At 42.3% G+C, this 17880-nt stretch overlaps 1 protein-coding gene and 1 pseudogene across 2 annotated transcripts; one reads left to right on the plus strand and one right to left on the minus strand.

Annotated features, from left to right (window-relative positions):
• Positions 1-3016: 3016 nt before the first annotated feature.
• Positions 3017-17725, minus strand: LOC115791387 (zinc finger protein 184-like). 2 transcript variants are annotated; one of them, XM_030745505.1, is made up of 4 exons: positions 17507-17725; positions 12911-12983; positions 8525-9121; positions 3017-4007 (listed from the first exon to the last, which is right to left on the minus strand). In XM_030745505.1, the coding sequence occupies exons 2-4, from the start codon at positions 12926-12928 to the stop codon at positions 3312-3314; spliced, it is 1311 nt and encodes a 436-aa protein (XP_030601365.1). In that variant the 5' UTR covers positions 12929-12983; positions 17507-17725; the 3' UTR covers positions 3017-3311. The 2 variants fall into 2 exon arrangements, 1 of the variants encoding a protein (XP_030601365.1); XR_004020943.1 differs by lacking the exons at positions 3017-4007; positions 8525-9121 and having other exon boundaries at positions 12932-12997.
• Positions 6734-6852, plus strand: LOC115799513 (uncharacterized; annotated as a pseudogene).
• Positions 17726-17880: the final 155 nt, after the last annotated feature.

Here is a 17880-nt window from a genome sequence, read left to right on the forward strand (position 1 = left end):
TCAGGTAGCCAGGCCTCTATCACGTCTGAGGAGAGCTGGAGAAGGCGGGCCCTCTCCTGATTGTATCCAGACGAGCACGGTGTATGGCTAAAGCCATAGTCTACTTTACATCACCCATCATTTATGATTTACACGGGGGTTTTAAAGGTTGCCAGTCAGTACTGAGTCATAGTTGCTAAAAACTGTACAAGATCGACGGACTTTAGTGATGTAGTAGGTGTAAAATATTAAATACAATGTGCTGCATGACTGGCTTTATGACAAGCAAATTTTCAAGTGGATTGCCGTTATTTTCTCAAAGTGTTGGGTAAAACTCTTCACCAACCATCCACCAATGTCATAATCAGTCACTTGGCAACAGATTGCAAACTAAGTGGAGCATTATTACAGACTAAGCTAACATGAGTGGCACTTCATATAAGCATAAAAGTGGAGCGGCAAAGCAAAAAGAAAAAGAAAAAAAAAGAGGGCAAGGAAAAGCTAAGTTACAAAAACCAGACACAAATTTTGTTCGTCATGATGTTATGATGAGCTTTATTATTTGGGTTTAAAGGGTCTAGTCATTTGCCCTGCCCCTGGCCCAGCTCTGATTTGTTCCGCTAGTGGTTCTACTAAAATAATCGATATTTACAGCCCCGGAGCTGTGAAAGGCCTTCAAGGAAAAAACTACATTCCCTAGGAAGATGATGTCACTTCCTGTTGTTGCATTAAAATCATGATAATTTATGCTTACAACGTGGTGGCTGATATTCGAATGTAGAAAATGCTTTTAACTGCTGATTGATAAAACATCTGAATTAGGGTTTTTGTTGTGGATGCTTATTATGTCATTTCTGCAACCCCATTAGTGAAAGTAAACAGCACTCTTGGACAGATTAAATGCATATGTACGTGTAACTTTTCTGGATTATGTGTAAAAATTATATATAATAATAAGGCCTGGTTTAGTGTTCTGCGTCGGTCCTACGTACATAACCGAAAATCCTCTCTGAACCTAACTTGACATGCACCTCAAGAAACATAACTACATGTCCACAAAGACTTTGATTAGGCTTCAGGGGTGCTTTCTGATTACATATGTAGGCCCCGTCACTCATTTAACAAGTGGGAGCAGCTTTTAGCGGTTAGCATTAGCTTACTAATTAGCATTAGTACACACACACACACACACACACACACACACACACACACACACCGGGCAGAAAATCATTTCTGGCTAAAACCCTGTTAGTATATGACCTGCTCTACCTCCTGAGCTATGGCCCCCTCGATTTCCAACTATAACAACTCTAACTTTATTGTAGTGTTATAAATGAATATTAATGACCTGCTAATAATCATAACCACAGAGAGGGTCACCTGTGAGAAATTTAGTTTAATAATTAAATTCTAAAGAGACATGATGTCTGTAGTTATCGATGACTGCTGCTCATTAAACACAGAGTACTGCACTGATTTGACCAACCTTTAAGTACTTATTAAAGATAAAGTTTGGCTGCAGTATCAGTTGGATATAACAGACATTTCTATTAGGGATGCGCTGATCCGATATTCAGTATCGGTATCGGTCCGATACTGGCCTAAATTACTGGATCGGATATCGGAAAGAAATTTTAAAAATGTAATCTGATACATTAAATAACGTTTCGCTCACATTAGGTGCATTACAGGGCTCCGTCGTCATCTTCTTCTTCTTGTGGATTTGCGGTTGACCAACCCAGCTTAGAGCTGCATTACCACCACCTACTGGAATGGAGTGGATCAGCAAACAACCCCCTCAGTTCTCCGTCGCTGCGACGGATTCCCTTTGACACTGAGCGATCATCGCTGACATGTTTTTCCGCCTCCACCGCTCTCTGCCTTGTTTGTATGTTGTGCTCGCGGTGCTGAGAATCAGCTGTTATTTTTTTTTCTCTACTTCAGCTCCCGGACATACTGCTAGCAAGTGCAGCTATTAGCGCTGGTGACCGTCCGGTACCGGAAGAACCCCTTCCCCGTCAAAATATTTTGGATACTTTAATCCCTGATTAGTGACTAAATATAGACCTGCAGTAGAAACGTATTTAGGAGAATGTTTGTGAATATAAAGCATTACAAGATTGCGCTCATGCAGCCCCTAGTTTTTCAACATAAACACTGATGACGCAACAGCAGCAATCAGCTGATTTACGTGCAGTCTGTCTGCACAAGCGGAAAGAGGCGGAGCCGGCGCGCTCAGATGGCGCAGAAGGAAATGTTTTTCTAGTGTCCAAAAGAAGCCTTTTTGTCCCTGTAACCTCCATTAAACCTTTACTGGGAAACAGCTGGAGGTCCTTCATCAACCACCTGATCAGTAAGTGAAGAACAGAGAACTTTGTAGCTGCTCCATCCACCCTGTTTGTTTCACACAGGGAAAAACTGCAGTACAGAAGTTAAAATATGCAGATGAACTGTTAATATGAAAAAAGTATTTCTTATCCAGTTACTTGGGTAATCAATATAAATAGAATACACAATTGCTAAAATAATCGATAGTTGCAGCCCTAATGAAATTTGCAACATGCCATAAGCATCACCTTCTCACACAGAAGCAACAGGATTCAGGTGATAGTTATTGTTGTAAGTAAGTAAAGTTTATTTATATTTTTCACAGACAGAAAAGCGCTGTACAATAATTAAAACACAATATCACCCCCCCCCCCCCAGGAAAACACTATGTTAAAAACATAATAACATTACCATATTAAAAGAAAAAGAATAAAAATAAAGTCAGAAACCAGAAAGCCTGGTTAAACAGAAAAGTTTTCAACTATTTTTTAAGTGATGCCACAGAGTCAGCTAAATGGAGCTGGAGTGGTAAACAGTTCCAGAGCTTTGGTGCCACTGCCTATAAAGGCTCTGTCCGCCCTGGTCCTTAGTCTTGTATGTGGGACAACTAAAAGACTTTGATTTTGTTGTGTGAGAGACTGTTGACTTCTTTTTTTTTATTATTTTAATGTTTTTAAATGCCTGGATCAATTTTAAGTATCGGATTTATATCGTATTGGCCGATATGCAAATGTAAAATATCGGTATCGGACATAAAAAAGTGGTATCGTGCCATCCCTAATTTCTATAATACATACACTACTACTAAATACTGCAGTTTCTAAAAGGATTCAAATTTAACTGGGAAACCTAGGATAACATTTTAAAGGATTAATAAAATTTCTCAAAGAAAAATAAAAACCTTGATGTATATATCTGTACTTGCAGCTTCCTAAATGTCAGATTCAGGATTATTCACTGCAAGTCCAGAAATCAGAGCTACCTCATTAGATCCAAGTGTAACATTAGCTGACACTGTTTACAGGAGATTCCATCGGAATTCTGTGGAGCCGGATTTCAAGGTTTTTAAGTTTGACTCTGCAACCAGAAGAGGATCTTTGTGTGTCTGCAGATTCATTGTGATCCAATGATGGGAATGATTTCAGCCCTGCATGATCACGCTGATGTTTGGACAGAGCAGATAATGAAGTGAATGTTTTTGCACATTGGTAACAGTGAAACAGTTTCTTTGTAGCGTGGGATTGTTTGTGCTTGGAGTATGAACTGAGATTCCTGAAGCTCTTGTCACACTGGTCACAGCTGTAGTTCCCTTCAATGTGTGTACGTTCATGAAGGTTACGACTACCTGTTTGTGAGAAGCTTCTGTCACAGTGTCTGCACTTGTGTGGTTTCTCTCCTGTGTGGACTCGTTTATGTACTTTAAGGTGGAATGCAGCGATGAAGGATGACCCACACTGGTCACAGAGGTGCTTTTTAACCCCACTGTGGTAGAGTTCATGTTGTTTTAATTGCTTCGTTGTGGTGAAGCTTCTCCCACATTCTTTGCAGTCGTTCAGGTTGTGTCCAGTGTGTCTACGCTGATGTATTTTTAAGTTCTGCGGATGATTGAAGGTTTTCCCACAAAGGTCACAGCGAAACTCTTTCCCACCACCACATCGACGACAGGGCTGAGAACTGGATCCATCTGTGTGGCTCTGCTTCTACACAAAGACACAAAGACAATGTAAGTAACAAAAATACTCATTTAACTCTATAATAACCTTAATGTCAAACTAAAGTACTACCACTGTAACACTACAATAATACCACCATAATACTGCAATATTACTGTCTTAATGAACTGCCACCAACATAGTGCTACAATATTAATGTCACACTATATTATTTTTGTTTAATTTTTTATTAATTTTCCACTTATAAAAATTTCCACAACACAAATTAAAATATGAATATAAACATATCTTGCCGGTTCAGGATAATTAACATTAATTTCAATATATTATATATGTTAAGGTAACAATATGACACTGGGATATAGTTTAGGTGCATAGTATTAGGATAAACAAAAGTTCCATTTGACTAGTCAAATATTAATGGTTTGTTCTGGGCTCTGTACCCATTGAGGCATATTGTTCCCTATTAGTCCAAATCATGTCCCATATAGTTTCCCTCTTCTGTCCTTCTTGCCTAGTGTCCTCCAGCCTATGCAACATAGATTCATAAGATGAAATCTCCACCATGGCATCTATCCATTCTTTCATCGTTGGAGGTAAAGTTGATTTCCATCATTTCAAAATTATCCTAAAGGCTGTAATCAGTCCAGCCATAATCACAAAATTAATTTTTTTAGGTACATTTGTCATTTGTGTTCTATCTCCAACCAGACATACTGTTAGTGGGACAGTCAATGGGACCATTACACCTGTCCAGTTGCTCAACATTTCCACCACTTTAAACCAAAAGGGTTTAACCAGTTTGCAGTCCCATATACAATGTAGGAAAGTTCCTACTTCTTATTTACATCTCCAGCATATATTATTCTTGGGATTGGGAGAAGCCAGGGCTGAATCCAAAATGTGACAAAAAGAAGAAAACTCCACTCTACCCGGTCAAAGGCCTTTTCGGCATGTAGTCATATAGCAACCATTGGTGTTTGTTTAAATTTTGCTATCCAGATTATGTGGATTAATTTTCTCATATTATCTGAGGGGGGATAGCCAGTCTCGATAGCCGAGGATCAGTCCGCCAGGGCCTCCGGCCTTGGCCACTGCCCAACACACACTGCACCCGACCCCTACGATGCCTCCTGCAGGTGGTGGGCCTACAGGAGGATGGGCCCATGTGACCTCTTCGGGCTGCGCCCGGCTGGGCACCACACCTAATGCCTGGCCACCAGACGCTCTCCCTCGAGCTCCCTCCCCAGGCCTGGCTCCAGGGTGGGGCCCCGGTAACCCTATCCCGGGCAGGGTAAACCGTTCCCTCATTGCTGTAGACATTATGAACATAGTGCTCTCTCCGGCTCAGGGACAATTTCCTGCCGCAAGTAGAGGAGCTCAAGTATCTCTGGTTCTTGTTCACTAGTGACGGGACAAGGGAGCGGGAAATCGACAGACGGATCGGGGACGCTACACCAGTCTGTCGTGGTGAAGAGGGAGCTTAGTGTAAAAGCGAAGCTCTCGATTTACCAGTCGATCTACGTTCCTCCCTCACCTATGGTCACGAGCTGTGGGTAGTGACCGAAAGAATAAGATCATGAATACAAGCTGCAGAAATGAGTTTCCTTTGAAGGGTGGCTGGCCTCTCCCTTAGAGATAAGTTGAAGAGTGCGGCCATCCGGGAGGGGCTCAGAGTAGAGCCGCTGCCGCTCCACATTGAAAAGAGCCAGTTGAGGTGGCTCGGGCATCTGATTAGGATGCCTCCTGGCCGCCTCTTGGGTGAGCTGTCCCGGGCATGTCCCACCGGGAGGAGGCCCAGTGGTAGACCCAGGACACGCTGGGGAGATTATATCTCTCGGCTGGCCTGGGAATGCCTTGGGGTCCCTCCGGAGGATTCCGGAATTGGAGGAAGTGGCTGGGGAGAGGGAAGCCTGGGCAACCCGGCCCCGGATAAGCGAAAGAGAATGAATGAATGGATGGATGGAAGGATGGATGGCTGGAGGAAGGGATGGATATCTGAGGGGGATCTATTCTTCATGAAGCCAGCTTGATTAACATGTATAATAGTTGATAGTACCTTTTCCAGGCATAAAGCTAATTTTTTTGTCAGTATTTTATAATCTACATTAAGCAAGCTGATAGGTCTGTAATTGGCTGGGCCCGATATGTCTCTATCCTTTTTAGGGATCTAGGAAATTAAACCTTCATTAAATGTTTGTGGTAATTTGCCTGTGTAAAAAATTTCCAGATATACCTTCAGTAGAATCGGGGCAAGTATATTGATATATTCCTTATAGTATTCAATTGGCAGTCCATCGTAACCTGGAAATTTTCCATTATTCATTAATGATGTTGCTTCTATTAGTTCTCTTTCAGTTACAGGTGTTTCTAGTTTTTCTTCTTGATTTGTATTAATTTGGGGCATTTTAATATTAGAAAAGAACAACTCTTGTTCCTTTGGTTTATCATCCAGTACTGTTGACGTGTATTTTTTTTACAATATTGGTAATAACATAATGTCACACTATAATAATACTAATGTATCCACCCATGGAATAATTCTAATACTACAATACTGTAGAACTGCATTACCACCACTTTAAATGTGTAAGTGAATAAGTGTAATACTATCATGCTTATATATTACCAACATACCACAGTAATACTACAGTACTGCTAATGTAATACTATATAACACCACCATAATATACAGAGTGCGTTCATACACAACAAACTGTGGACTCACTATAAGTGAGCAGTGAGTGATTTTGGCTTACGGCCATACCACCCTGAACCCGCCCGATCTCCTCTGATCTCGGAAGCTACACAGGGTCGGGCCTGGTTAGTACTTGTATGGGAGACCACCTGGTAACTCCAGGTGCTGTAAGCTTTGGGGTGACTGTAGCTCAGGAGGTAGAGCAGGTCACCCACTGATCGGAAGGTTGGCGGTTCGATTCCAGGCTGCATGCCAATGTATCCTTGGGCAAGATACTTAACTCCAAGTTGCTCTCCGAGGCAAGTGTTGGAGTGTGAATGTTAGATAATAAAAGCACTTAGCTTAGTTAATCATGGAAGTGCTTGTGTGAATGAGGTAAATGTAAACGTGTTGTATAAGCACTGTGAGTGCTCAGAGTAGAAAAGCGCTATATAAGAACTAGTCCATTTACCATTTTGGACACTTGTGTGTCTGTTCATTTTTCATACGGCTCATTTCATATAGACTTTCTCCTGCAGCCTTCAAACAATCACACTTTGACTCTGTGAGCCGGAGAACGGTGGAACAAAGAGAGGAAGATGAGATTTTCTCTAAGGTAAAGACTGCTCAGCAAGTCTCATTTGATAAACTACTAATTTAAAGCTTACAGGTAACGTTATCACTCATTTTAGAGTTTTTAGTCAGATATTGGATCTGTACATGATGTCTCATCTTCTAGAAATTCTTCTGAAAGCAAATTAAATGATAATTCCATGTTATTTAAAGTTTATACTGGACAGTAAGTGCAGGCTAAACTGGGTAGTTTGCAGTGTTGTGGTTCAGTTTACAGTGATGAACTCTGTTGGACTGCTGCAGGGCAGACTGTGGGATCTTTGGTCACTGCTAGGTTAGGTCCTGGTAGCAGCAGAGACATTATGAGAGAGAGAGAGATGGAGCTCAACTCTGAACTGAAATTTCTGACTAGATATTAGATAGAAAGATGGTGGAAGTATAACTACCAGGGGAGAAGCTGTTAAACTCTTATTTGTGTACAAAGTCAGGAAACGTTTAGGTGATTTTATCAGATCTGACTGAATATTCTGGGCATGAAGTTTTTATGTCCCGATGATCTTTGAAATGAAAGTTAATTTAGATAATGCTTCGAAATAACTGTAAGTGCTCCAGTGTGTTTCAATAGGGCTGCAAAGTAACAGGACTCACATCTAGAAGGAATCAGTTTGAAATTAAGCTGACTGTGTTCTTTAGGGACACTTGCCAAACTCCAGCAGCCATAATGGCAAATGTAACATGGGCCTAAATATGGTAGGAAGTAGTTTCACCACTGCAGAAGCTCCACCCACACAGCTACAGGAAACCAGGTGAGTCAAAGACAAACAATGCAAATGATTTTAAAGGCCCACTTCCAACATTAACGTAAACGAGCCAAATATACGACAAAAAGTGGCATCACAAGCAAACAGAAGAACAGGCAGCCTTTAAGGACCGACTGCCTGTGCCACATATTAAACTGTGCCAAAAGAGCTTAAGAGCAGATTTTTTTTTTTTTTAATTTGCTCTTTGGTTTTATTTACACATTATATTTCGTTTAAAACATTAAAATTATTTTAATTCTATTTGCACGTGACTGAAGAACGAGCCAGTGGAAATAAACATAAAGGCCCATTTATGCAGAAATAATAATATTAATGCCTGATATACAGGAAACTACCAAAATCTTAAATAATACAGTGATATAAATGTTTGGCACTAAAAAAGCAATAATTTTGTTTTTTCTTTCACAATTTAATGAGCAGTGTTTTTCCAAACAGTCAGGCTAAAATTACAAGATCAAAATAAAAATACATACCTCACAGGAACTGCACTTGTAGAGTTTCTTTCTGTTGTGGATCTTTTGGTGTTTTTTCAGGTACTGTGGAGATTTAAAAGTCTTATCACACAGGTCACACTGATAAGGTCTCTCCTCAGTGTGGGTAAACATGTGGCGTTGTCTCTGTTGGTCTGTTGCAAACTTTTTGCCACACTGATCACAGCAGAACACATCATGTAAAGTGTGAATGCGTAGGTGCCGATTTCTGTTCTCCATGCGGCTGAAGGTTTTTTCACAATAGTCACAGCTGTATGCCTTAATTCCAGAGTGGGTAACTTGATGACTCTTTAAGCCGTTACAATGAGTAAAAGCAATGCCACACTGATCACAGCGGTACGGTTTCTCTCCACTGTGGATGCGCTGGTGTATTTTTAAGTTTCCAGCCAGGGTAAAAGACTTTCCACACACGTCACAGCTGAACGCTCTCTCTCCAGTGTGGATGACTTGATGATTTTTCAATGTAGTTGTATTAAAAAATTTCTTCCCACACTGATCACAGGAGTATTTTTTTTCTCTCTTCCTTCTGTGAGGTTTGTCAGCCTCCTGAGAGCGCTGACTTCTTGGTCCATGTTGGTCCTGCAGTGACAGAGATACAAACAGCAGTGAGTAAAATGCAGTCACTAGTGCTAATGGCAGCGCCTGCTAGCAAATTGTGGTTATAGTGATACGTTCTGGTTACTAACAGCTGAAGTAGAGAAAAAATAACAGCTGAAATTCTCAGCACAGCGAGCACAACAAAACACACACACACACACACACACACACGGCAGAGAGCAGTGAAGGTGTGGAAAAAGTGTCAGTAATGATCTACTCAGTGTCAATAGGTTATTTTTTACAAATGAAGGAAATCCGTTGCAGTAACGAAACACTTTAATGCTGCTAATGTGGGTGAAACACTCCACTTACTCAGAGACACTCGAGCTGCAGAGTTTAAACGATTACCCGAGATACTCGAGGAATCGTTGCAGCCCAAATTACCACCACCTATTGGTGATAATAGCACATTACATGCAACCATGTACAGGAAAAATAAAAAACATTAATTTTTGTAAAATAATTTCAAAGCATTAATTGGACATCCTGGTTATGAAGAACAGGGTTTTTACAGGAATCCTAGAGTTCAATTTACTACCTTTTACTACCTTTTTTTACTACCTCTAAAATATTTTTACTACCAGGATGAAATCGAGCAGCAGCCTTTTTTGGGGTAGCGGTGGATTCACAGCACTGAGCCGTGTAAGATGATCACCATCTCTCACCAAAGACAAAACTTTATCCCACTGACTTGAAGGTGTAACTGTGACTTTGTCTTGACTAAGACCTCATACACATTAATATTCCAAACATTTCAAAAAGTGGCGCAGTAGGTAGGCGCTCGCCTTGCAGTCTGCGGGTTGCCGGTTTGGGTCCCTGTCCCTGTGCTGCCTTGTGTCCTTGGGCAAGACACTTAAACCACATTGCCTAACGGTAGCGCTGGTCTCTGGCTGCATGACCGCAGATGCTCGTCTCTGGATGAGTGATCTGGAACGATCATTTTGTTGTGTGCCTTGTGCGCACAATGACAATGAGTTAAATCTATCTAAATTTGTTTTTTTAAGAATATAAACAATGAAATTCAAGTTTCACAAGCCGATTATTTATTTTCCAATAGAATATTGGAATACTAGTTTGCTGCTGAGGTGTGACAGTGATACTTGTGCTCGTAGCTGACCTTGAGGTTGCAGTTTCAGTGCTTTGTGTAGCACCAAAAAACAAAATAGGGATCTGCTCCCCGCGCACGAATCCGCTGCTGGTGAACGGTGGATGCTCGGTGTGATTTGATCGCCGTCACACCATTTCAGGTCAAATTTATATTTTTTCTGCACACTTTACAAAACGCCTCTCGATCATTCCCCATGACCAGCTTAACCCTCTGGGGTCCGGGGTATATTTGGCCATTTTTGACTATTTTTGCTTTTAGCTTCATAGTTGACCTCAGAAACTGTTTACCTTGCTTTGTTTGGTCTCATTTTTTTTTTTTTTTAAGCACGACCTCATGTGTGTGACTGTATAGTTATTCTTTCATTTTGACATACTGTATTAACACATTGGACTTATAATCATATAAAAACATAAAATCAGAGTAGAAAAAAGTTAAAAATCACAAACATGCTTAACAAATTATTTTTACAATTAAAATGCAAATATAAGTTGTAAAATGTTCAAAACGTGTGTAAAAATATAGTAAATAATAAAGTTAAATACAACTATTCACATTAAAATGCAGGAAAGGCCTCAGGTGTTTTTGTGTACAACTATTTGCAGAGCAATCAGGACTCACATTAAGATGCTACACAAATTATTTATGCCACCTCAAAAACAGTTTCTGTCCTCCACAAGACTGAGGGGCCCATCACAGGCAAAACCTGCCAGTAATGTTTCTCTTTTACCACTTTTTCACCTGCTCCGCAGCAGTCAAGTGCACCCAAATGCATCGTTTTACCGGATAATTTTCTGATTGGTTGATTTTTCCACCAATAGGAAAGGGGTTGTCAGGAATTATTTTGTTTTGTTTTGTTTTTATTAGAAAGCACTTCCTGTTAGTGAAACTCACATTTTCGCAGTTTATTTCTGCACAAAACACGCATCAAAGGTGAGGACAATATACAGGAAAAGGCATGGTGTAAATTATTGGGCATAACTCTGGTTCTACTTGGCCTATCAACGTAATTTAAAAACTGGTACATAGTTTGAAGTCTGCACTTTCGATTCATGGCAGCAGCGGCCGATGCTACGTCATCTAAAATCGGCGATGTCATTTTGATGCGCCAGCATGTCCCTGCACTCCAGAGGGTTAAGCCAGTCTTTGAATGCCGAGTCATCGAGCCAAAGTTGTGAAAACTACATTTTCCCATGACGAGGCACAAAATGACTCCGCACATGCGCACAGCAGATCGGACAGTGGAACCGCTCATCAACAATGTCAACTCAGGTCCTGCTGAGTAGTTATATTTCTATACAGATCTTATAGTTAAACGAACTTAAAACACAAAGTCTGCATCAATGGAAAAGTCAAAATATATTGAAGGGGTGATGAAAAATTTACTTCTATGTCAAATTCTGTTTACTACCTTTTACTACCTTTTACTAGCCTTAATTTGAGCTTATTTAATTTACTACCCTGTGGAAACCCTGAAGAATCACAACAGTCCAGCTTTAAAATGCCAAAGGATGGGACAACACTGCAAATGAATGAAAACCATCCTGAAAACTTGTTTTATCTGTGAGCTAACAGACACGTCCTGGACAAAGATGAATCCAATGCTGTGTTTCTATTAGTCCCTACTCAGCACGGCCAAAACAACTTGCCACGGTCTTGTTGTGTTTTCATTACAATTACCACCTCAGCGTGGGTGGAGTGAAAATAGCAGTGCGGGCAGTAGTCTATTGACGTAACTTGTATGCAGCTCAAACACAACACAACAATGGATGAGCTAGAGGCAAACTAATGGTGGCTAATGCCAGTTTACTACGACATCATGCATAAGTCCCCTGTACAATGTTTTAATGGATGAAGGTTATCACTGTAAAGTATTCAAATATGTATGCTGTGTGTGCCTTTCAGATGGATCTCTTATTGCAAAACTACTGCTGCGAATCGTCGGTCTGGACATTGACCCGAGCCTCCCAATGGTTTGCCTCCATTTTCTTGCCATTAGTTTTAAAAATGGTGCGGTTGATTCTGGTGAAGGAGTCACTCTCATGACTCAGCTACTGACAACTCTCTTTAGCCAATCGTGGCATGTTGTTCTTCTATGTCACATTTTTGGATCGCGTCAGATCGCTTGGAACCCCAGCTGAGTGAGTACTAAAAAAGTACCTGGTAACTGGTACCAGGTACTAATGGAAATGCCTGCAAACTGTTCTGAGTAAAGTCGACCCGCGCTGAGTAGGTACTAATGGAAATGCCGCACAAGATTTGTCACAGGACTACTGCAGGCCACGTGAATGCCATCAAAGGACAGCCAACACACACTTTTCCAAGCCCTGTATGCATATATCTTATAACAAATAAAGCAAATATCAGCACCAGATGATTTGTATTATGTCCTGATACATAAAACCGAGTAAAACTGAGTACTGACAGTGTTTAGGTTCTTTTTACTATGAGTGTATTCATTTTGTGAGAATAAATCACAAAGCAAATCTCAGCTCTCTCTCTCTGAGTTTCTCCACAGTGTTGAGCTGCAGGTTGTGATGGTAGTTGTTGTTCTGCTCTGCAGCCTGTGTGAGTTTGGTGCAGCAGCACATGAAGCAGCTCTCCACCTTCACACACAGTCAAATCACACAGTTTCAATAATAGTGTAACACTGATATTTTGCTCACCTGTTGTGTTGAACTCATTGTTTCCTCTGTAGAGGCTGAAAATGTTCCTCTGCTGCTCCGTCAGACTCTCCTCCTCCTGATGATCAGCTGCAGGAGAACAGATCTTTATTAGAAGCTTCAGTTTCAAAGTTCAGGTTTAGCAAAGCAGTGAGAGGCTAAACAGGTGAACTGAAAGAAACTCCAGAACCACTTTTCAGTGAACGACACTGCTGCTACTTTTCCACTGCCGAGGTGCCGGTTTGTGCGCCAGTGCTCGTGCTGTTCCCAATGAACTTGCGAAACGCTTAAGAACGGGCCCGCGTTCCCACCGCGTTTCTGTGAACTGCTCCTTTACGTATGAGTGTGGGCGGGTCCTCGTCTGGACACGAAGCCGAAGCGCACAAACGTGGAAGAACACGCTCCCCTTTCTGTGCTGCAAATACGTTTTAGGGTCCAAACCAAACTACTGCAGCATCTGTGTGCAGCACAGAGGGAAACACAGACAGAGATTAGACGACAAGTACGCACTTTGTGTCCTTTTATCTGTGATATGAACTGATACAAAGCAGCAAATTCAGCCTTAGAGCCCAACCTAATTCACAGCCGTGAAAATCGCTTCGTTTTCTCCTGTAATAAAACACCATGCAGTGAAACAGCGGCAGAAAACTTTATGTTGAGATGGCAGAGTCACGCCCTTCTGCGACTTTCGTCATGCATTCTTGGTTCGAGACCAGCTGAGATGCCACCTGATATCTGCATCCAGAGGGAAGCAGCTTAAACTCCTGGTGCAGTGGGTGGTGTGGGTCTGCTAGGATCAGGCTGGTCTTTTTCACTGACCTCACCTTTTCTAAGTCAGAGAGGTTGCTTAAGGCTGTACCAGCAATTTTTCTACACACCTTTACAACTCCCAGCAGCTTATTCCTGTTTTTAACATTTAACCAGCAAATAATTTTAAATGTAAGAAAAGACTCAATAAAATAAGAGTTAAACATTTTCATGAATGTAAAATCTGCATTAAAACCACGGAGCTTCTGCTAAAGGTACATCCTCTGATGGGCCTTTTTGCAGAGTAAATCTATGTGGGCTTCAAAGGTCAGCTTACTGTCAAGAGTCGTTCCCACATATTTTAACTGGTTTACGACCTCGACATTTTCTCCAGAAATGACCACAGACACGGTGACTATCTAGCAGGGGGGCACAGATGTTGGCAGACGGAGAAACACAGCGTGCAGTTTAAGCTACTCCTTCCACGCAGTACGCTGCAATGTCCTGAAATTAGTACTAAAATTCATTCAATTTACTTACAAAATGATACGATACTTTTGTTTTTCAGTGTTTGTTGCAGCGAATACAGATTATTAAAAGAGTAGCTTGCAGAACCACGTAAGAGCTTGCTTCGAGAGAGGAAGCGTGAGGCATGGTAACTGGCTCCGCCTCCTCGTACTCCTCTGCGCGCATGGGATACAATTCATGTCGGGGTAACTACTTTGGCACGACACCAGTTCCTTGGAACCAGCACCGGCACCTCGGCAGTGGAAACGTAGCACGAACCGTACATAACGATGTAGATGCACAGATTATTTTGTACAGGGTTTATACAGGAACACTAGAGTTAAATTTACTACCTTTTACTACCTCTAAAATATTTTTACTACCAGGATGAAATCGAGCAGCAGCCTTTTTTGGGGTGGCGGTGGATTCACAGCACTAAGCCATGTACGATGATCGCCCATCTCTCACCAAAGACAAAACTTTATCCCACTTACTTGAAGGTGTAACTGTGACTTTGTCTTGACTAAGACCTCATACACATTAATATTCCAAACACATTTCAGAAAGTGGCGCAGTGGGTAGGCGCCCTTCTTGCAGCCGGTGGGTTGCCGGTTTGAGTCCCTGTTCCTGTGCTGCCTTGTGTCCTTGGGCAAGACACTCAAACCACATTGCCTAACGGTAGTGCCGGTCTCTGGCTGCATGACCGCAGATGCTCGTCTCTGGATGAGTGATCTGGAACGATCATTTCATTGTGTGCCTTGTGCGCACAATGACAATGAGTTGAATCTATCTAAATTTGTTTTTGTAAGAATATAAACAAAATGCAATGAAATTCAAGTTTCACAAGCCGATTATTTATTTTCCAATAAAATATTGGAATACTGGTTTGCTGCTGAGGTGAAAAAAGCATGGCGTAAATTATTGGGCATAACTCTGGTTTTACTTGGCCTATCAACGTTATTTAAAAACTGGTACATAGTTTGATGTCTGCACTTTAGATTCATGACAGCAGCGTCCCGATGCTACGTCATCTCAAATCGGCGATGTCATTTTGACACGCCAGCGCGTCCGTGGACTCCGGAGGGTTAAGCCAGTCTTTGCTGGGTCATGGAGCCAAAGTTGTGAAAACTACGTTTTCCCATGACGAGGCACAAAATGACTCCGCGCATGCGCACAGCAGATCTGACAGTGCAACCGCTCGTCTATCAACGTCAGCTCAGGTCCTGCTGAGTAGTTATATTTCTATACAGATCTTATAGTTAAACGAACTTAAAACAGAAAGTTTGCATCAATGGAAAAGTCAAAATATATTGAAGGGGTGATGAAAAATTTACTACCAACTCAAATTCTGTTTACTACCTTTTACTAGCCTTAATTTGAGCTTATTTAATTTACTACCTTTTACTACCCTGCGGAAACCCTGTTGTAGCTGTTGTCAGGTGGTCCTGACAACAGGTGGTCCTGTTGTCAGGTGGTCCTGCACATCTTCAACCTGAGCCTGAATCTGGAGAGGGTTCCTGAACTGTGGAAGACTTCCTGCATAGTTCCAGTGCCAAAGATCGCACAGCCCAGGAAGTCCAACCACTACAGACCTGTGGCCCTGACTTCTCACCTGATGAAGACCATGGAGAGGCTCATCCTGCACCACCTCCGCCCACTGGTGAGCTCAGCGCTGGACCCCCTGCAGTTCGCCTACCAGCCCGGCATCGGGGTGGACGATGCCGTCATCTACCTGCTGCACAGATCCCTCTCTCACCTAGAGCAGGCGGGGAACACTGTGAGGGTCATGTTCATCCAGCCTGCACTGTTGAGAGGGAAGATGGAGGGAGCCGGAGTGGACAGTCAGCTGACGGCATGGACCATCGACTACCTCACCAACAGACCACAGTATGTGAGGTGCCATGACTGTGTGTCTGATGTAGTAGTCTGCAGCACGGGGGCGCCACAGGGCACAGTCCTCTCACCCTTTCTGTTCAGTCTGTACACCTCAGACTTCAGGTACAACTCAGACCACTGCCACCTACAGAAGTTCTCAGATGATACGGCCATCATTGGATGTGTATCAGATGGGAACAACGAGGAATACAGGGGGGTCATCAGTGACTTTGTCGGCTGGTGTGAGAACAACGCACTGCAAATCAACGCCAGCAAGACGAAGGAGATGGTCATAGACTTCAGGAGGAAGCCACCCCCTACAGCACCGGTGAACATCCAGAGAAAGGACATGGAGACAGTGGTCTCCCACAAGTACCTGGGTGTTCATCTCAATAACAAGCTGGACTGGACTACAAACAGGTCGACTCCACCTGCTGAGGAGACTGAGGTCCTTTGGTGTCTGCAGGACTCTGTTAAAGACCTTTTATGACACAGTGGTAGCATCTGCCCTTTTCTATGCAGTGGCCTGCTGGGGGGGTGGATGCACCGAAAGGGACAGGAGCAGGATCGACAAACTGGTGCGGAGGTCTAGCTCTGTGTTGGGATGTCCTCTGGTGTTTGTGATGATGGTGGGTGAGAGGAGGATGTTAGCAAAGCTGACCTCCATCATGGACCCCCCCATCACCCTCTGCATGAGACCGTGGGTGAGCTGAGCAGCTCCTTCAGTCAGAGACTGAAACATCCTCGCTGCAGGAAGGAGCGCTTTCACAGGTCATTCATCCCAACAGCAGTTAGACTGTATAACACATCATAATGTCTTGAGTCACTTGGACACTTTACCTCCTCTGCCATCACTTTATCCTTACAGTCAGATACATTTTATTTATTACACTCAGCCATATAATGCATACCGTGTATGCTGTGTACCTTACCGGCTACAAATGTATATAATATTTTGATATCTGTATATAGTGTTTGATGTGTGTTTATATGTGTGTATATGTACATGTGTGTATTGACATTGATATATATATATTTTATGTATATAATGCTTATGTATATGTGTATAGTGTTTTTCTATTTTATTTTAGTTTTTTCTATTCTATTTTTAGTTCATTTGTTTTTACTCATCCTTTACATTTTTCTCTGTACTGAGCTGCTGTAATGCGCAAATTTCCCCGTCGTGGGATCATTAAAGTTTTATCTTATCTTAGCTGCTCTCCCAGGTGTAGCTGCAGCGGTCACTGCTGCGTGTCTTTAGCTTTTTGTCTCCTGCTCTTTGTGTTTTGTCCTGTGTGTTGTTGCTGGGATCTCTGTGCTCCTCTTTTCTCTCCTCTCTCTCCCCTCACCGCCCAGCTGCTCTCTGCGCATCATTTTAGGAGTTCACTTCCTCTCATGTGTTCATCCACAGCAGTTTCTGCTCCAGCTTTCTGCCAAACGCTCAACTGCTAAAGTTAGCTCGATGCTTACCTGTAGCTGAGCCCACAGACAGATTAGCGCTGTTCTCAGGTCACATCCAGGAGATCAGGGTGGGTGATCGATCCAAGTATCGATACGAACGTTGGTAGAGATGTTGGATCGATGCTTTAGTTTGTTTCTCCTCTAAGTTCACGTCTTTTCATCAATGAAAAAGCAGCTCCGTCAGCTCCGCTCTCCGACCACGCAGCCACACTTTGCTCCGCCCCCTTCTTCCTGCTCTGCTGTGGTTTGTCGCTGGGCGGTCACGTGACTCAGCTGCACTCAAATAACGTGGGCTGGAAATTCTCTACAAAAGCAGCAACTTATAAAGACGAAAAACAGGAAGAAAAGAATCAAAGAGGAGAAAAATCAGCATCAATTAATAT

This window comes from Archocentrus centrarchus, chromosome 2, assembly GCF_007364275.1.
Source record: "Archocentrus centrarchus isolate MPI-CPG fArcCen1 chromosome 2, fArcCen1, whole genome shotgun sequence".
In the NCBI taxonomy this organism is placed as follows: domain Eukaryota; kingdom Metazoa; phylum Chordata; class Actinopteri; order Cichliformes; family Cichlidae; genus Archocentrus; species Archocentrus centrarchus.